Source organism: Ochlerotatus camptorhynchus, unplaced genomic scaffold (assembly GCF_037179485.1).
Source record: "Ochlerotatus camptorhynchus isolate MF236.1 unplaced genomic scaffold, CSIRO-AGI_Acam_v1.1 ptg000189l, whole genome shotgun sequence".
In the NCBI taxonomy this organism is placed as follows: Eukaryota; Metazoa; Arthropoda; class Insecta; order Diptera; family Culicidae; genus Ochlerotatus; species Ochlerotatus camptorhynchus.
The window spans coordinates 876,581-898,250 of NW_027040679.1; the positions used below are offsets into that span (position 1 = coordinate 876,581).

Below are 21,670 nucleotides of genomic sequence, written 5' to 3' on the forward strand. Positions count from 1 at the left end.
TATCGTCAAACTCCTTCTCTCAACAAGTTGGTAAATCTTAGCTTTAGCAGAAAGACGCTCAACACTTTTTTCGGCGAATTTATGATCCTTTTTCACGTCATGGTTCTTCTCTAGGCCTGTTCAGATAAATTAGTACTTTTATTTATTTTCTCTACTGCGCTACATCAAACGAGTAGAAATAAGAAGGGATGTCGGTTACGCGCTCGAATAATTGAAAATTCGATAAATATTTCATCGAACAGCTGGAAAAATCTTAACGATTAATCGTTAATCGAATAATTGGAGGCATCCCTAGAAAACAGTGTAATTTCATGTTTTTTTGTGGTCCTCCACCAGTAGAATTGCAACCAACAAAGTGTAACCCATGAACCAAAAGCGGTGCGATGCTAGTTTTCATTGCTATGACGACGACTGAATTGAGGGGCTTCAAAGCAGAGGGGTGAAAGTCAATTCTCTTCATCGATTTCCTCTTTTGATGACCATGGCATCACTAACCTATTTCGCACTATTTCTGCTATGCTCTTCTATCATCCAGGAAAACAAACGTATCAATGAATGTGTTTGCCGTCGAGTTATTAACGAAACAGAAAGTCGATGAAAAGAATCGATCAAAATCACTTGCACCCCTGCTTCCAAGTTTGGTTACAAGATTACAACTCTGGAGAGCATTTTGTGTGGTCGTTGGGGCATGTTGTTTTGAATATGTCGATGAGTGTGCAAAATGTTACGCAATTGCATCCTCCCTATTCGCACACGCCCGAAGATCGCAAGCGAATGCCACTTCACCTTGTTTCGTCTAGAAACGATTCTCTGATGACTGTGTTGGGGAAGCATCATATGCATGTACGTAATTCGTGAATTTGTTAGTTATTTCGACGCTTTTGGACAATGCTTGACATTTACCACTTTTTCTATAGTTTCTTGTTGGAAGTTGGAAGCATTGTTATCGATGCGTGGACATATTTCTGATCGATTGGTGAGAAAATTATGGAAATTAGTCCAGGGGCAGCTGAGTTATTAACGTTCAAAATCTTTCATAATTTCGTTAAATGTTCCATCTTCGGTTTTTACAAAGTGTACCCCCATATAGAAATCACAGACGTAGTTCTACGTCAAAAATAATGATTGCAGTTCGTAACTTTCGCAATTTCCCAGTTGGCTAAAAATCTCCCTACTAAAGGAAAAAAAAAATCAAAGTTCGTTAATTCGACTGCCATTTTCTCAATGCCTACTTTTTGCATATGGGACTTTATTATATGATTAGAATTGAGGCGAACTTGTAGGAAGCTATCATCCGCTTTTGTATGGAAAAAAATAAATTTTAATAAAATCGCAATCGCGGAATTATGGTAACCCTATACAGTTAGATATTTTTTTGCGTTTCATGAGCCAGAGTTCCAATCCTGTATCCATCTGTCGACAACACACGACGCACACAGGCTTTTGACGAGAATGACGGGCAGGACAGACAATGAATAGTGCACAGAGAAGTGCTTGTACATGTTGTGATGCGACGACAGAGGTTGAGGTGCTAGATGCGTTTGAAAGTTTTCATTCTTCTCCAGTGCTGTCCGTTCACACTTTTCGTCAAACGGTAAAATGCAATTTGATTCGATTAAACTTTCATGTCCACGGAGAAGGACATGTGCATGAAAATTTAGAATAGATTAGAATCCTCACCCTTTGGAAAAAACTTCACATTTGAGCGCCTGTCTTTTGAATATCCGCTGACACGCACGTTGACTTCTATGAATTTCGATGCTCTGTCGGTGGTTATACTCCGGATTGTCGCTGTCTTTTACGATGCCGGTTTTCGCTTTTAAAGGATCATCCTGCCGATTAAAACCATTTGAAAGGTGATAAAAATCAAATCTTCATGCACACTCACCTGCGGATATGGAAACTCCAGCTTCACGTACGTATCCACCTCCTTCGGGTTAGGAACATTATAGTTGATACCCCTAACTATCATAACCTCAACTTCGTTGTCGGTTAATTCCGTATTACACTTGACTACGTTAAACTGCTTCATCTCGTAGTGGAACTTCGGAACCGGTAGTTGCTTTCTGTGTGCCAATCTCACAAAGTCCAGATCCTTTTGAACACTAAGAGCTAGATTCTCGAATCGATTCGTACCGGCCACATCGCCCATCGCCCGGTGATGATCCCTAGTGTTCCTACACATAATCAGCTGCTTCGACAGTTGCTCCTCTAGACGCGTGTTCAGATCTACATCCGCATCGTCCGCTGGAGTGCAATCCTCTTGGGCAACGACCGTGAAGGAGTCCTCCAGCGAGGATCGCTTGGAAGGTGCTATCGGAATGGTGTTCATATCGATCGGGATTCCCCCGCGGGCGGTATCGATCAACTTTTCCAAACCCTTGAACACTCGAAGGTATTCCTTGGCTTCCTCTAGCTCACCGGCATTCTTCGCCTCGACGGCCGCCTGGCGGAATTCCTTCTGGCGCTCCAGCAGAAGGACAATCTGTTTCTCGTTCTGTGTTTGGGGCGATTTCGCTACCTTGCTGGGACCTGGAATTGAGTGAGAGAATTAAAACCGTGATGCTCTGCTTCCGAGATGCTTTAGTAGGCTGGATTGAAACTTATTCCTGCAGTCATGTTCTTTAAAGCTTTTCAATAGCGTAGCTTGGATTCAAAATAGAGAAGGGCAGATATGTTTCTGTTGTGGTAGGTCATTAGGACAATTATTGCCAAATGCCGTTAGGGTTGAATTATCATCCATACTGTGTCATACTATATCAGTAATATTCCAATTTAAAAAATCAACAGTTCTCGATTACTTTTTCGAAGGGACGTATCAGCTTTTGTAAACAATGCCTTTGATCGTCGGTTTGGCGTAACTGATAACTCGCCAACGCATACTAACACCACTATATCAGGTAGGGGAAAATTTCCCCTATCTGATGGTAGTGTTAGCATACGTGGGAAAGCTACCAGTTACGCCAAATCGACGATCAAATGCATTGTTTACAACAGCTGATACGTCCCTTCGAAAAAGTAATCAAGAGTCATTGAAAGATACCAAATTAATTTAAAGACATACAAAATCTACGATATCAAAAATAATAGGTTTGTTCCCGTACTTGCTTTTGCTGTAAGTTGCTGTAAGACAATAATACAGGAATCCCCGATTCTCGCGATGGGTGGTGCCGTCTACACTCCGGCATTTCTCAACAATCTTTCAACCAACTGAGCTGATTTGTATGTGATTAAGGTCAACCACAAGCTTACCACTTACAAAAAGTCAGCTTAATTGGTCTAAAGACTGTTGAGAAATGGCGGTAGGTAGACGGTACCACCCATCGAACATTATGGGGGGGGGGGGGGTTACAAATAAAAAAAGCATGTACGGGAACAAACCTAATGTCTTCAATCAACCATTTTGTCAAGCTTCTGCATTAATTTTTCATTAGATGTCACTGCTGTTGGTGCGCGGTGACATCTATCGGAAAGTATGCATAATAAACCAAGAGTTACAGAAAGTGAAAACCTTATAAATGTGTATTAAATGCATCCCAAGTGCATACACCGAAAATAGTTTTTATGTAGTTTCCATTGGAATCGCAAAAGGATTTTCATCCATAAACAAAATTAATGGAATTCATCTAAATTTCACATAACATTTATGAGATCGCGTTGATTCTATATGATTTTTCATATGAATTTCATCGGCCTCATAATATTCATGTGATTTTGTGGTGAGATTTTTAGCTATGTCATCACATGAAAGCTAAGTGAAATTCACATGGTTGTTAGATCGCGGTCGCTTTTTACGCGGTTTTTTTTTACGCGGATTTCGGAATTTACACGGTTTTTTTACGCGGATTTTGGTTTTTTTTTACGTGGATTTCAGAATTTACGCGGTTTATCGTTATACACTAGAGTCGCTTTTTACGCGGTTTTTTTATACACTGTCTTTTTGTACGCGGTTTTTTTTTTACACTGTCTTTTTTTACGCGGTTTTTTTTACGCGGATTCCGGAATTTACGTGGTTTTTTTTACGCGGGACGTATCACCCGCGTAAAAAGCGACTCCAGTGTACTTCCACGGGTAGCTCTTACTTCTATGCAACTTTTTTTTCCTGTGTTGGGGACATAATACCACCGCGACCATAACTTTGATCTATTGTGGTGTATCATCTTTTGATTTTGCCGTAACGCAATGGCAAGATGTTATTTATATGAGCAACCACCACTACTGTTGTTGGCAATTATCCCAAACAGGTAATGCATTCCTTATGAAATGTATAACTTGATTGGGAGAAGCAGCCCAGATTTCCCAGGGTTCCATAAGCCCCTTATCTAGATACATACGTCGTTTGTGAAATAGTGCAACGCAGTCACACAGCAAATGTTTAGAGCTCTCACTCTCTAGTTTACAAAAACGGCATCTGTCTTCATCAACTTTTCCGATAAGTTTAAGGTGATATTTACTAGGACAGTGTCCTGTAACCAAACCAGTATATGTACTCAAATCGTGTTTCGATAAGGTCAGCAGTTTTTATGTGTGCAAAGCGTTGGGCTCTATGAAACGTTTTGATAACCGGGCATTTAAGGTATTATTCCAGTTGCACTGTACCTTTATTCTTTCCCAGTTATTGAACTCCATTTTAAGAGCACATAAAGATAATCCTAAAAATGGTTCAGGTCCAATAAATTGCATTGATGATCCCACTTTAGCCAATTGATCAGCTTTTTCGTTCCCTTCGATTCCGCAATGACCAGGAACCCAGTATAGGTTAGCCTTATTACAGTAGGACAAATGCTGCAATAGCTTAGTGCATTCCCAAACCAGTTTTGAAATGCAAGTTTTGGACTTTAGAGCATTCAACGCTGCTTGACTATCTGAACAAATACATATGTTTGCATTTTTACAATTTCTTTTTAAGCAAATCGTGGCACATTCTAGGATGGCATATATTTCAGCTTGAAACACTGTTGGCCATTTTCCCATTGGCACCGATAGGCTGATCCCAGGACCACTTATTCCAGCCCCAACCATATTCACCCCTATTCTGTATTTCGTTTCGAACGAAATTCTCATACAAAAAAATATTTTTTTGTATGAGCATTTCGTTCGAAACGAAATACAGAATAGGGGTGATTATCTTGTTTCGATCCATCCGTATAGAATACTATTGACCCAGGACGAAAAGATGGCCCTCCTGTATTCCAATCATAACGAGTCACTTCAGGAATTTTGAATTGGTGATTGAAGTTGTTACGCTTTAACATCCAGTCTTCATTCTTCAGGGCTGATAGCACCAAATATATCCAAAAATAGTGATTTTAGTGACTAAAATGAGTAAAAAAGTGACCATTAAGTGACTTTTAAAGCACAAAAAGTGACCAAAAAAGGAGACCCAAGAAGAACTTATTGAGCTCCAATTTAAAAATGTATAAGAAGATTTTAAGCATTTTGTCAATATTAGTAGTATTTGTTCTTGTATGATCGGTATCTGTTGTAAACAGACATGAGTGATTGATTTTTACACTAGCCTGCTGCTGGCTACTCTTTCATTTTGTTCAATTTTCAAGATAAATCCTTTTTTCAGTAAACCTGTTCCAATTCATAATTGTTGCCCAAAATGTGTGTTACATTTTAAATATTATGCTATGAAAATTCATTATAATTATCGTTAATAAAAACAATCGCTATTGTATGGTTTTTTGCGTGTTTTATAATACAACAACCTATATAATCCGTCTTCATCTGCAGGAAAACACATCTAAATTTCAGCTGTTCGATGGAACACAACGTACCAAGAAGACTGGCAATTCTACTAGCTTTCATGCGCATCCATATAGTATTTCATTTGAACAAATACCCTCAAGCTTTGAGCGTTGAATGGCGAGACTGTGACCCTCGGTTGGTATTGTATACAAGCACTTATCCCAAGTAACAAATCTAGAGCTGCTTGGCTATATTCCAAGTTTATAAAGGTTTTATTGCAGCTGCAACCATTACCAACAGCTTTATGACGGTCATATACAATGCAAGTCATGAAACATTCTTATAGCTATCTACAAAACCCCTATAAAGCTAATTAAAAAACCAACTGATGCTTATGCTATTTTCACTTATGAAAGGTTTTATGATTGCTTTGAAGTATACAAAAAAGTAATATAAATTACCCTTATAAAACCAAAAAATTAATCCTTTCGTTGCTTTATAAATAAGCGCAATAAAACTAGTTGGCCATGAAACAGTTATTTTAAAACAATTATAAGCATTCAGTTGCGACTTGTCAGAAATGTAAATAGGTGGTTTATTTTTACAACATAGAAAAGAATCAAAACTTTCCGGTACTTCCAAGCGGAGCGCAAAGAAAATCAACAAAATTGTTAGCATGAGCATGAAAACATTTCGTGTATACGTCTCACTCGCATATACATGGGGTGACACGGTCGAATCTTGGTCGAAATGGTGACAGTCCTAGGGCAAAAAGGTTGAAATCACGCATAACTTTTCATAAAGGTTAATGTACCATTCAAAACTTTTCTAAATGTTTGTAAAATTTATTGGTTGCACCCGTAGAATAGGAATATACATTTGCCCTCATATAAAAAAATGAATTCAAGCTGAACATTGCATTAGGTTCTAAGTAATATTGACAGATTCGCTTCGTCAACTTTCTCTTTGCATCCCCACGGTCATGTAAAGACATTCCCAGGTATTTTCAGCACTTAAATCGATAAAAGAAGCTTTTATCTAGCATTCAATACGACAAACACATCAAGAAACGGTTCTGTGAATAACTTATCAACGAAAGAGAAAGTTGCGATTTTTTGCGCTTTGGGAAATATTAATGTTCAAAAATTGTGTTTTTTTTTCTCGTTTTTTCAACAATATTTTTGAAATTTGAAGCTTAATCCAGTATGTTTCTTCACAAAAGCTATTTATTTAGTGTATTTGCATAAGAGAATAATAAAACATTATAAAGCTGTAAGCAAAAAAAACCAAAACAGAAAAAAACCATATTTTCGACATTTTTTTCTTTAACTCCATATAACTTGGAACCAGTAGACAGTGGAAATTTAACGTCTTTGAAATAGCTGTTTATTTTGTCAAGATAAACAACTTTGCCCAAAACATCAAGTCTCCGGAAGAGTTTTGAACTATTTGTTTATGTCAATAGATGGTCCTTATTATGACGAGAAATTTTGCCGAAGACACCAAGTCGCGGAAATGCTTCGTTTCGGAGTTATTAATTTTGATCCGCTAGGTTGCATTCCTGACCCAGTGTGCAATGTAAGCATTAGACATTTTAAGAAATTGCGCTTGGTGTTTTTCTTGCCTGCTGTCCTCTGTCGCCATATTGTCATTATGAAAATGCCATTAGCCTTGGAATAAAATCCAAGAAATTTCAATAAAATAATGGCTAAATAAGAGATCCGAAATGATTTCCAGTGTGCATTGGTATGAATTTATGTATTGAGATCAATTTTCTGTAAAATTAAGGTAATTCCATCAAATTCATTTGATTTCTGAAACAATCGTTTTTGTTAACTTGAATTATTTTGGAGGCGCATTTATTTAACGCTCATATTATCTCAATATACACGATAACATTTCAAGCGCATATGTTTTGGAACTTCTAAAAAGTAATATATTTTCTTTAAGATTTTCACTAATGTCGCCATGAAACAAAATTGATTGCATGGTGATCTTGACACCAACACTCAAACCTATTTTTACCGCTAAAGATTTCCATTTGGAAAAAAAGTTTCAGCAGAACAGAACAACAACAAGCTAATTTATGGCGGTTGCTTTGAAGCCAATAAAAATTAAATTGGCTTTATAGCTGATTTTCACCAAAGCGTAATAAAACTGCTTGGATACAATATTACTCTTATAGAGGCTATGAGAACCTTTTGTAGAGTATGAGGCTTCCTGACAAAAGGTTTTAAGACAGCTTTATTGTGATTCTCAAACATGCTTTATAAACCTTATCAAGAGTGGTCCACTAAGCTGTATGACGATCTTATAGCGGTTATCAAAAGGTTGTGCTGGAGCTATTAATTTTATTGGCGGTTTTATGAAATTGATCTCAATAACCACTAATAGAGTGCAATAAAACAAGAAATGCTACTTGGGATATGTTGTCAGTTTTCTTACAGGCTGGGCTGCACATCAGTCCCATATGAGTTTTTGTCAGCTTTGAGTTCGCAATACTATTCGTTATCTAATGGCATCTCCTAATGCATTACGCCTCTTATTAAATTTGACCGCTTCGTTTAGTGCACTATTGGTATTATTGTAATTGGTCAGAAAAACTGGAGCGATTATCCGTTAAAATCCATTTCCTTTCACAACTCTTCAGTATCTATTTTATGAAAAATATTGATTAAATCAATCGGAAAATTACCAATTACGGAAGCACAGCAAAATCTAACATATAGTCAGATGTTCCAAATTAAAACCCTAAAGCTTTCAGCATCCCATAGTGAACCACCTGTTTTAATTAACATTTTTTGCAAAAAAAATGTAAAATGAATGTCTATTTCTGGGTTGAATTTAATGTGATTCAACCTTATCTTGTGCTTCTGTGCCGAGATTAGATTCTTTGATTAGTATGAATTTCTCCTTGTTTTCCAGTAAAAGTTTGTTATCATCCATCATCAGAACGTAAACAATCCTTCAGCGAACACTGAGTGGTCCACAAAAACGTAATGATGACTTCAACTTTGAATGCAGATTGCATGGAACCAATATATTTGACTAGTTAAAGTATCAGGTTAACGTTCACCTTATTAATAAACAGTTTAAAATCAACAATGAATAGTACATGAATCTAGTGAAAGCTAATAGAGGATCCAAAATAGGGAAATTAGTACTACTTCTTTCCGAAGTAGTTAGTTATAACAGTTGCTTTCTTCTTGTTGACTATTTCCTCCATGCTGTCAGCTGCTCGTTTTTGCGACGCTTGCTTTTTGCGCACTGACTCGACACCATCAACCATGGCTTGAGCCAGCTCTAATTCAGCCATATCCTTGTTGTTGTATAATTTTCTAAAAATTGAAGTTTGGACACACAATTAAACACACAAAAATCATCGATTCACAAATCGCCTCGTTATTCAACAATGCTCCATGGAATCATTGATTTTATACATGAAACCCAAATCATTGAACTATTCCACAAATGGTTTGGATGATACCCAAAACACGTCGTTAAGCAAATTAACCATACAATTTTTATTAGGGAAAGGTTGAACATAGCCACTTCACCTAAAAAACACATAAAAACTATTAATATGGACTCAAAATATTGAAACGAAAACAGGTATTTTCGTGCAACTCACTTTTTTTACATATTTCTGATTCTTCTCTTAACTCAAGTAGGTGTCGCTACCGTACAACAACATCCCCGTATTCTAAAGATATTTTATTTTGGTGCAACAATTAGTTTTTCTCAAAAAAACAAAACAGTTTAGTTATACTTAACCAATTATATTACTATATAAACTCACTTATATTTTTCTCACTGAGAAGATGAATAATCCTTCATTATGTGAAATTAATTTATTAAAATATTTAATAGCTTTATAAATGTTCTTATTTCTTAGACTTCAGTAATTCACTTCAACGAAACATGCAGTACACGACAATTTTAGAGGGAAGCCCTCAGAACTTTATAGAAGTACTCATCACTTCAAGAAGTTCCGTAGATATTAATGAAGTTCAGAGAAGATCATTGGGAGAACTTCAAAATTATTTACCTTGCGTCAGTTTATTTCAACAATATATAATCCTTTAAATTTGTCGAACCTCTTAACGGAATCCCTTTGATTTCAAAGTTTAGAAGTTTTGGCCTAGATTTAGTATTCAGCAGTAGGATAAATCAGCTGAAGTCACTGTTAGGTTCAACTAAAGATTCAATAAATGTCTTAGGGAAAGCCGGAGTCTACAAAATCTCTTGTCAAGATTGCAATAAAATCTACATTGGTCAGACGAAAAGGACTTTGGAAACAAGGTTTAAGGAACACATCGCAGAGGTAAAAAAGGCTAACAAAGAGATGGATAAAGGACTTCATTATGAATTTAAATCCAAGGTTGCAGAACATATCGTTAAAAAGGGGCACAATTTGACTAAGGAAAACATTAATATCCTGCGGACTGTATCTTCACCTTGGAAACTAGACGTAGCCGTGCTGTGGTTTTTTTATAGGTCTAAATAAACCGAAACCAGGATTTAGGACTACGTTGAAGAAGCCCGTAGAAATGATGGAATCGAAACAACCAAAAATACACTAACGAAAAACCAAAAGCAACATTTCGAACGCTAGGCAATTTCCGGGACACTTGATAATGTGGGACGTTTTGCAGGACATTTGGTAATGCGGGACAGGAAGGCGAATCCGGGACGTCTTGTCACTTTAGCGTATTCCTTATGAGGCAAGGAAAAAGTGCGCCGAACACCTCAAGCCGATGCAATGCAAAAGCGCAGTTTTACGACCATTTCCGCCATTTGGAAAGCTACCGAAAAAGTAGTGCTCAATAAAAAAACGCACTAGGTGGGGTTATGTTTTATGAAATTTATCTTGTCGTTGTTTTCACTGCGGAATTTTATTTTATTAACGAATAAAAGAAAGCGGACACCTCATTGTTCGGCGGTATGTTTGGGCGAATTTTTCGCCAGAAAGAGTAAGAATAACATTAATCTCACTCATCTTCATATGCTAGAACTCTTTACTCCTTGTGTGAATCATTCGTATTCATTCACTCCACAGAAAATCCCCATAAGGATCTGTCAACCTGTGCGCCATATTTCGTAGGCCCGAATAGAAGTGAACTTCAGTCAACATTTAACCTGTCAAAGCGAAAAAGAATTGATCGATATTCCTAAACAGAGCTGAGTGCACTGAGTGCACTAGGTGCACTGAAAAAGATTTTATGATTGAAATTTTTTTTTTTTCAAGAAAAATATTTTGCGTTCTTTGTTGAGCGCCTCCTTCGCTTTAAAAAAAGTGACTTTAGTGACTTTTTGACGAAAATAGAGACTTTGAAGTGACCACCTTAAAAAAAGTGACAAAGTCACTAAAAAGTGACCCGCTATCAGCCCTGTCATTCTTTAAAATTAGTGGACTTATTTGAAACTCTTTTAAAATGCTCAGATAAGATCTCCATCAAAGAAATTCATGGACCGTTTGAGCCTCAGAGCACTTTTCATTGCAACCATTTGAATAAATTGATGTAAAGGAAGAATATTGAGTAGAGCATCTAATGCCTTCGAAGGAGTACTACGCATTGCTCCAGTAATGGAAAGAGTAGCAAGTCTTTGTAACTTGTTCAATTTAACTTGTGCCGTTTGTTGTCTGGTTTTCGGCCACCAGATTAGTGATGCATAAGTGATTCTGGGTTTAACAATAGCCGAGTAGATCATCTTCGGCTTTAGACCCCATTTTTTACCAAATGATCTTTTACAGACCCAAAAAGCATTTGTTGTTTTTTTTTTCTATTTGTTGTTTCATATGTCTGTTCCAGCAGAGTTTACTATCTAGGATTACTCCCAAATACTTAACTTCTGACGACAGTGATAATTTAACATCTCCTAGTTTAATATCAGTGGTAGAAACTTTACGCCTTTTGGTAAAGGGTACAATTGATGTTTTCGTAGGATTTATGTTTAGTCCTTCTTGTGTGCACCATGATAGTGTGAATTTTAAGGCTTTTTGCATTCTATCAAATACAATTTTATCAAATTTTCCGCGAACTATAATAACAATGTCGTCAGCAAATCCGATTACTTCAAATCCTTGATGCTTTAACCTTAAAAGAAGATCATCAACTACCAGAGACCACAGAAGTGGAGAAAGAACTTCTCCTTGAGGACAGCCTTTTACAGCTGTTACTTTTACTAGTGCATCTTCAAGATTAGCTGATATTTCTCTTTTGGATAGCATCTCCACAATCCATTTAATTATGTTTTCATTAAAGCCACGATTTCTCATGGCGTTTATCATTGACGAAAAAGACAAATGCAACTTAAATATAATCATGCATAACACCAAAGAATAACACCTAATCTAGAAAATAGAAAACATTAGCAGAGTGGCAGAAATTAAGCCAGATAATTCGACAGTGAGCATGCATAAGGGCGAATAGGCAATGATCGATTCTCTTCATCGATTTTCTCTTTGCATTGCTACAGCTAAGCGAAACAATTTTCTAGAATTTGTTCAATGCAGAGTAGTAACAGGTTATATTGGCTATCAAAAGCAACAGCAAACGCACCAAGAAACGTTAAATCTAGCGAGTTATTAACAAAAGAGAAAATTGACGAAGAGAATCGATCATCGCGTATAGGCCCTTATGCATGCTCACAGTCGGATTTCATTATACTCCGCGACGAAACATGACGTAGGAGACAAGAACCTCAGCTACCTAGCTTGTTTCTCGATTTTTTGTGAAATAGGTTGAGAGAGCAAAATTGGAATTCTCTTTCTCTCTTTCGGAATCATTTCGCACATCTCGTTCGGAAACTTTTATTTTCATTTCGTTCGTGATTTTCGCATAGCTACACGGTGTTTCGTGAAAACCCATTAATGGGTTAAAAATACCCATTTTCAAACCATGTATGCAGCTGTCAGCAAGCTTGGCTGGTAAACGACTGGACAATGCGTATGATACTTCGCGTATCTTCAGGTATAACATAGACCCCACTAGCGGTCCTTAGCCTTTTGTCCAGTAACTCCTATCCCTAACTCCCCGCGGTGCCGGCTGGGATACGAGTAACCATAGGGAAGATCGGGTGGGACCTTGGTCGTATGCTGACAGGGAAGGGGGGGACTCCTCTCTCCGGTGAGTGCAATTTTCGAGCGTCTGTTCACCATGGATGTGCGGCTTAAAACGGCGTCTATTCTTCATGTTAGGAGCGACTGATCAACGTACTGGTGCCAGGGTGGGACTCTAAACAGTGCTGTGCACGATGGTCCCCCGGCGAGACAATGGGGGTTGGTGTAGGCCCTACAAGCCAGCCGTAAAAAAAAAACAAAAGTACAGGAAGCAAGCAATGTAAATACGGACCGGAACAATCGGCATAGATCCAAGCAACGGAAACGGACTAACGATTGGAAACTCGAAACATGGAACTGCAAGTCTCTCAATTTCCGTTAGTTCGACATCGTAGCGCTGCAGGAGGTTTACTGGAAGGGATCGTCGGTACATACGTATAGGGATGGTTATACCAACAATCAATACGAAACTAACGATTTTAAATTGGCTCACCACTTTAGTAGCCTATTGGTCCCAAGCAAACGATTAACGTACCCTATTCTAGTTGAAATTCTATTACTACACTATGTTTGTTTTGATTCGCTATGAAAGTTTGACAGATAACATCAGGGGTGTGTGGATTCATGCAGAACATGCAGGGGTGAGTGAAATAGCTTGGGACTGCTTGGGACCGTTGTTCTGGTACTGAGTGAGCCAAAAATAATAATGATTTTCTTCGGGACCCAGTGGTCTTAGAGTTACCTCTATGGTTATACCATCTACCAGAGCTGCGGCAATACACATGAGCTGGGTACAGCTTTCATCGTGATGGGCGAAATGCAGAAGCACGTGATTGGGTGGTGGCCAATCGATAGCAGAATGTGCAAGTTGAGGATCAAAGGCCGTTTCCTCAATGTCAGCATAATAAACGTGCACAGCCCTCACTTAGCAAGTGACGATGACGATAAAGACGCTTTTTATGCGCAGCTGGTACAGAAATACGACAGCTGCCCAAGCCATGACGTCAAAATCGTCATCGGTGATCTTAACGCTCAAGTCGCCCAGGAAGAGGAATTCAGACCGGTTTTAGGAAAGTTTAGCGCTCACCAGCTAACGAACGCCAACGGCCTTAGACTCATCGATTTCGCCACCTCTAAGAACATGGTCATACGTAGTACCTACTTCCAGCATAGCCTCCCATATCGGTACACCTGGAGATCACCGCAGCAGACAGAATCGCAAACCGACCACGTTTTGATCGACGGAAGGCACTTCTCGGACATTATCGACGTCAGGACCTATCGCGGCGCAAATATCGATTCACCACCTTCTAATGGTCAAGGTGCGCCAAAATCATTCAGTTGCCAACAACAATCTAGAGCGACTGAAGCTGCTCGAAGTCGCAACTGAGTACGTGCAATGCCTCGACGCAGCGTTGCCGGATGAGGGAGAGCTCACCGAAGCCCCTCTTGAGGACTGCTGGAGCAACGTGAAAGCAGCCATTAACAGCGCTGCTGAAGGCGCCGTTGGGTTCGTGGAGCGGAATTGACGGAACGATTGGTTCGACGAAGAGTGTCAGACGGTTTTGGACTAGAAGAACGCAGCGCGGGCGCCAAGAAAACCGTCATAATGTGGAGCGATATAAACAGAAGCGAAGACAGCAATCGATCTTTTCCGGGATAAGAAGCGCCGCCTGGAAGAGCTGGAATGCGAAGAAATGGAGCAGTTGTATCGTTCTCAAGAAACACGCAAGTTCTACAAGAAACTCGACGTATCCCGCCAAGGCTTTGTGCCGCGAGCCGAAATGTGTCGGGATAAGGAAAGGGGTATCTTAACTGACGAATGTGAGGTGATTGAAAGGTGGAAGCAGCACTACGATGAACATCTGAACGGCGCAGAGGCGGAGGACCAAGGCGGGAGGAGGAATGGCTTCGTCGGTACAGCGGATAAGGGGGACATGCCAGCGATAGGTGATGTTAAGGATGCTATCCGACAGCTTAAGAACAACAAAGCAGCTGGAAAAGATGGTATCGGAGCGGAACTTATCAAAATAGGTCCGGATAAGTTGGCCACTTGTCTGCACCGACTGATAGTCAGGATCTGGGATACAGAACAGCTACCGGAGGAGTGGAAAGAGGGAGTAATATGCCCAATATATAAAAAAGGCGACAAACTAGAATGTGAGAACTATCGAGCGATCACTCTTCTCAACGCGGCCTACAAAGTGCTTTCCCAGTTAATCTTTCGCCGTCTATTGCCGCTAGCAAGCAGATTTGTGGGAAGTTATCAAGCCAGTTTTGTGGACGGGCGATCGACAACGGACCATATCTTCACGTTGCGGCAGATCCTCCAAAAGTGTCGTGAATATCAAGCCGCTACGCACCACCTATTCATCGATTTCAAGGCCGCCTATGGTACTATTGACCGTGAAGAGCTATGGAAGATTATGGACGAGAACAGTTTTCCCGGGAAGCTCACCAGAAGAAGAAGTGAAGATATCGGGTGCGTCATCGGACTCGTTTGAAACTCGCAAAGGACTTCGACAAGGCGATGGTCTTTCCTGCCTCCTGTTACACATTGCGCTAGAAAGTGTTATGAAACGTGCGGACTTTAACATGCGGGGCACGATCTTCAATAAGTCCAGCCAGTGCATCTGCTTCGCTGACGAAGTGGAAATTATCGGAAGAACGTTTCGGGCCGCGGTGGGGCAGTACACCAGGCTGAAACGTGAAGCAGAGAAGGTTGGATTAAAGGTAAATACGTCGAAGACAAAGTATCTGTTAGCAGGAGGAACCGAGCGGGATAGGGCTCGCATAGGCAGAAGCGTGACAATCGACAGAGATGAGTTTGAGGTGTTGGATGAATTTGTGTACCTCGGATCATTGGTGACGTCGGATAACAACTGCAGCAGAGAAATTCGTCGTCGTATTATTGCCGGAAGTCGTGCTTACTACGTGCTACAAGCAGTGCTGTAAATTCTCAAAATCATTTGAACATTTTTGATGAAAATGAGAAAAGTAGCTATTCGCTATCAAAGGGGACCTCCTCCGAATGGGTGATATCAGTTGCTTAGTCATTTGACGAAGGCATGGATCATTCTCATTTGAGAAACGCTATATATCATTCAATTGAGTGTAACCTACACATAAACGGAGCTCTGGTCGACATTCCGGCGAAAAAGCTAAGCCAACCCGACACCAACCTGACTTCTATCAAACCCCAACCCGATGTTGACCCGACATTGACCCGACATAAACCCAAATTTGACCCAACATTAACACGACATTGGGTCGACATCGACCTTAAATTAGCCTTACATTGATCCGACATCGGGTCGACTTGTCTGTTCGGGACCATTTTCCTGGATTTCTTCCATACTCCACTGTCGTATATCAAATGATACTGAGTGACTCAATTGACAGTGACAATAAGCTTCGAATGAGAAAGGGGCTCTTCAAATTATGGTCATGTGAGAATTCGTTTACACAGAATTGATTGAATGGTTGTAGTGGTTCATCTTTAATCGAATGATATGAAAATTTACAGCACTGGCTACAAGACACTGATAAGACCGGTAGGTCTCGACGGGCACGAGACGTGGACGATGCTCGAGGAGGACCTGCAAGCACTGGGTGTTTTCGAACGCCGAGTGCTTAGGACCATTTTTGGCGGGGTATGTGAGAACGGTGTATGGAGGCGAAGGATGAACCACGAGCTGGCGCAACTCTATGGCGAATTCTGTATCCAGAAAGTTGCGAAATCTGGACGGGTACGATGGGCGGGATACGTTTAAAGAATGCCGGACAACAATCCCGCAAAAATGGTGTTTGCCTCGAATCCGGCCGGCACAAGACGAAGAGGAGCACAGCGAGCAAGGTGGTTAGACCAAGTAGAGCAGGATCTTGGAAGTGTGGGACGGTCAAGAAATTGGAGACAGCCACGGACCGAGTGAATTGGCGTAACATTGCGATGCAGGTGCAATTCTGAAGGATGTCGAACCAGGATAAGTAAGTAAGTAAAATGCAGCTGTCAAAAAATGGGGGAATTTAGAAATCATAAAGTGGGTGAAAAAATACCCATTAAAGAATTAGCTCACGGTTGCATAATGGGTATATTTTTTGCCAACTAATGGGTGAAAAAACACACATTTTATCTTCTCATTTTTTTTATTGGGTATCAAGCTGGAGCTGCCTGACAGCTTTGTTTTCAAGACTTGATCCATTTGAATAAATTTTGCTTCTATCTTTAACAATACAGCAGAAGGACTAGGCTATGTTGGCAGCTTGAACACTGGATTCCGTGTGTATTGTTTCAAGATAGTTATGGAAAAAACGCTGTGACGTGTGCGCGTAGATATACCTATCTGCGTAGTAATCCGATTGAATATTAAATAAGTAAATCCGTTTCGAACAAAATATCTAATTGTTTATTGCTGCCATACATCAACAGGCTGGCTGTAGCCCGAATGATGTTAATAATACTAATCATAATAATAATAATAGTAAAATTACATGTCAAATAATCACAGAAAGAAAAACAAAGCCACATGGTCAGAATGTAAAAAACATAAATGGAAATACACTAGTTTTCTCTGTCAGTCACTACGGCCGGCGAAAACAGATGAGAATCTCCGACGAAGCGCATCACGTGTGAGGTGAAAGTCGAATACAGATGCGATTTTGTTGAACACACGCTGTAGTCCGCAAATCGCACCATATGCCCCGTAGTTTGTGCGACGCAGTGGCAGTCTCAGCATGAGGTTGTTACGGAGAGGTCGGGGTTGCACGTCAATTTGCCTCAGGATAGCCTCACAATCTATTCGTCCCTGTAGAGTGTCGGCGATAATCAAAGCTCTGCTGGTGTGCCTTCTAATCCGGAGAGGTTCAAGGTTTATCAGTTGGCAGCGACTCTCGTAGCTGGGCAGCCGAAGCGCAAAACGAAGAAAGCGACGTTAAACATATTCGATTCTCTCGGCACCATTGTTGTAATTCGGATTCCAAACCGCAGAACAATACTCAAGCGTCGATCGTACGAGGGAGCAGTAAAGAGATTTTAAGCAGTAGACATCGGTGAAATACTTAGCTATCCTGAAGATGAATCCTAAAGTCCTAGACGACTTATCGATGACATAAGAAATGTGTTGCCTGAATGTTAGCTGTGAATCCAACACCACACCTAGGTCTTTCACCTGATTCACGCGTTCGAGTGTCGTTCGAAGCAGGTCATAGCTGAATACAATCGGTTGCTTTTTTCGTGAGAACGTTATGGCAGAGCACTTTGCTGGGTTCACTACCATTCGATTTAAAGTACACCAACTGGCGACATTAAGACATTAAGCTGATGTTGAAGATTGTGGCAGTCAGCGATCGAGCAAATTCGTAAAAATATTTTGAGGTCGTCTGCATATGATAATCGAGGTCCTTCGATAACCAGATTCACGTCGTTGAAGTAGAGTAGAAAAATCAACGGTCCCAGATGGCTTCCCTGCGGTATACCTGATGTGGCAAAGAAGCTAGCTGATTTGCAATCTCCTATAGCAACCATAAGTTGGCGACCAGTAAGATACGAACGGAACCAACTCAAGAGATTACCGCTCACCCCAGACCTGTCGAGTTTAGCAATCGCAATGTCATGATTCAACTTATCGAATGATGCGGATAGATCGGTATATATAACGTCCGTCTGTACCCGTTCAGTAATGCTATCGGTAATGTAGGATATGAGGCATAGCAGATTGGTGGTTGTAGAGCGACCGCCAGTAAACCCGTGTTGATCAGCACTCAGATACTGCTTGCTGTGAGAGAGCAACGGTTCCATAATAACAAGCTCGAATAGTTTCGAAACAGCACTCAGCGATGTAATTCCACGATAGTTATCCACGGCTCGTTTGCTTTCCTTTTTGTGGACAGAAAACATGTGTGCAAATTTCCAGCAGGATGGAAATATACCACTGGAGAGGGACATACGGAATAGACGGTGAAGTGGAGTTAACAAGCAAGCAATATGTTTCTTCAAAAACACGGACGGAACTCCATCGGGTCCAGGGTTGAAGGACGATTTGAGCTGCGTTACTGCGTAATCATCTCACCGTTGACATCAATTGCACCCAGCGTTTGACCATTTAGTGGGATGTTCCTGGCTGCGAGGGAAACATGGTCGTCACTTAGTCTCTCATCAGTGAACACACTGGCAAAATTGACAGAAACAAGGCGACAAATATCCAGCGGAGTGAAAGCGACTTCACTGTTCAATTCCATTGACGATGGGAGGCCAGATTCTCTGCGTTACTCGTTCACGTAGTTCCAGAAGGATTTCGGGTGTAGTTTAAGGTTACGCTGAATACCTCGTTGAAATCGCAGAAAGCATCGACGACTGGCTAGGTGATACTCGTGATTAAGCCTCATGTAGTGATGTTTCAGAGGAAGCGTGCGATACTTCGTAAATCTTCTCAATGCTGCTCTCTTGGTCGACTTCAACCTACGCAGCTCAAAATCGTCTGCCAGGGAGGGTGAGAGTCTTTGCGGTGAATTCTTTTCGGGACGGGTCTGTCAATGACATATGCCAAGACATGAGAAAAAGTTTGCGCAGCGGCCTCAACGTCGTCATGATCGAGAATGTTCTCCCAGTCCATGTTTGACAACACATCTACAATGCATCGATGGTCGGCCTTGCGAAAGTCATAAGAAACCGCAGCAGGAAGACTATCGAAATCACGAACGAGATTGTCCTCAACAGTGACAATCAGAGGAGGGTGGTGCGGAACAAGCTTAACTAGTGGACATGGTGCTGTGGAAATGAACGGAGCATTGTCCTGAGTGCTCACGAAGCAGAGGTCCAAACTACGGTTGTTCTCGTTGACTACGTGGTTAATTTGAGAAAGCGTTGCTACGCTATAGTTATTGAGAAGGCCGATAGCTCCTGCATGAAATACAGAACGTTCTGGATCTGGATAGAGGAAGCCGCTATGGGATGGTCTCCACGAAACGCCTGCTAGGTTAAAGTCCCCAAAAATGAATAGCTCATCAATTGGAGTCGCTCTTTCCATTACTGTGAAGACTGATTGACAGTGAGTTTCGATGAGTTCAAGATCACGAACTCGATCTGGAGGCATGTACAATGCGCACAAAAATAATGTGCGATCGCCCAGTTTAATGGCTGTCCAAACCTGTTCCACACTGTTCCAAGATTCATTTTCGATTGCACTTGCCTCCAATCCGGAACGGACAGCCACAAGAACGCCACCACCAGTAGATTTTCGGCTGTTGTTTGGATTCCGTGTAAATTATGTAAGTTACGAAAACCACGCGAATTCCGACAACCGTGCGAAACAACCGAAGCGAGAAAAAAAAGGCTTATTATCATTTAAAGAGTGCCACCAAAATAAATGTGATAGCCTATGTTGGCAAGTTGATTTATTTTGGTTTCCTCCCTAGATGTTCTACTTATTTTACTATTGAGCTTTGTTTCGATTTAGTTATTTTGCCGCACGTATCAATCATTTCAAAATTTCGCGACCGTTCCGAGCAAATTCTAAGCTACATAAGCTCAAAACACTTTTGGCAAGCTCTACCGAATTGCGAATCACTTCTGCGTAAGCTCCGTAGACGTAGGCGCGTTGAATCCGACAGCCGCGAAAAGTTAAACATGCATCGATGCGTCAATACCACATAAGGAAAAATCGATTTTACAGTCACGTAGGGTTTAGTTCATAGATTAACATTGAAACAGTTGACAGTTGTTGTTATTCATATCGTCGTGATTGTGCGCTGCTAAATTTGTCGATTTTTTATCACACGGGCTATCGTTATTCATTTTTTTCCGTTCGGTATACCTGTAATATTGTACTGGTTGTTAGTGGAAAGTGCAGTTCGTTGCGATAATCGTCTAATTAGAGCATATTTTGTGTTGTGAAAACAGTGAAAAAGTTATCCAATCGGACATATTGTAGTGTATACTGTTGTGTTATTGTTATTATCGATATCAGACTAGCATTGGGCGATCTTGAGAATCCAATTCCTCTTTGCGTATTAGAGCATCTCCACCGCTCTTTCTAAATCACTTTTGGAAACTGAGTCAGCATGACTTCCGCCTGTGACCAATGCGCTAAACCAGTTAAAGGCGATGAAGAATCCGTCTCCTGCATGGCTTTTTGCGACAGAATGATTCACCTAAAGTGGGGCGGCACAAAGCTGAATAAGGCTTTTTTTTTAATATTGTCCACACTAGCCCGAACCTGTTTTGGATGTGTAACGAGTGCGCCAAGCTGATGAAATGTGCTCGGTTCAAAACTGCCGTCTCGTCGTTTGGAAGTGTGATTAATTCTATCACCGAGAGACAGGAAATCGCAAACGCTGAGCTTAGGAAGGAAATGGCTAAGCAAGAACAACAGATCGCTCAACTATCGAAACGAATCGCATTGACAACTCCGACAAACTACGATTTCATGCTTCAACCGCCATTAAAACGACGCCGCGATGAAGGCTCGCTCACTAGCAAACCACTTGTTGGTGGTTCTAAAGCAGTAACAGGCGACGATGCCTTTACCGAGGTCCTTACTGTCCCTGAACCCAACGAGCTGTTTTGGCTGTACCTTTCTCGTATTCATCCTAGCGTGAAATCTGAATCAATCGAGAAGCTTGTCAAAGGTTGTGTACAGTGTGAAGATCCGATTAAGGTTGTGCCGCTAGTCAAAAAAGCATCCGACATCAGCCGTATGAGCTTCATCTCGTACAAAGTCGGAATGGATCCCAAACTACGCGAAGCTGCTCTTAGATCATACATGGCCGAAAGGAATTTTGTTCCGTGAATTTGAAGACGGTTAAAAAAAAAGGGGTTGCCTCGTTTGAACACGCCTACTATCACGATCTCTCCTATTCCGGGACCTTCCGAGTTCTCAACTCCCATTTCCGGACTAGACCCAGTCTGCTGATTCA

General features: G+C 40.7%; 1 protein-coding gene across 1 annotated transcript in view; it reads right to left on the reverse strand.

Moving 5' to 3' along the window:
• The window catches only part of LOC135702253 (coiled-coil and C2 domain-containing protein 1-like), a 31,430-nt gene that overhangs the window by 2,798 nt on the left and 6,962 nt on the right, over window positions 1-21,670 (reverse strand). Inside the window, exons 3-4 of the mRNA XM_065223286.1 lie at window positions 1,889-2,532; window positions 1,681-1,832 (exon numbers count right to left, since the gene is read on the reverse strand). Of these exons, the coding sequence (XP_065079358.1) occupies window positions 1,681-1,832; window positions 1,889-2,532 (796 nt within the window). The remainder of the gene's footprint in view (window positions 1-1,680; window positions 1,833-1,888; window positions 2,533-21,670) is intronic.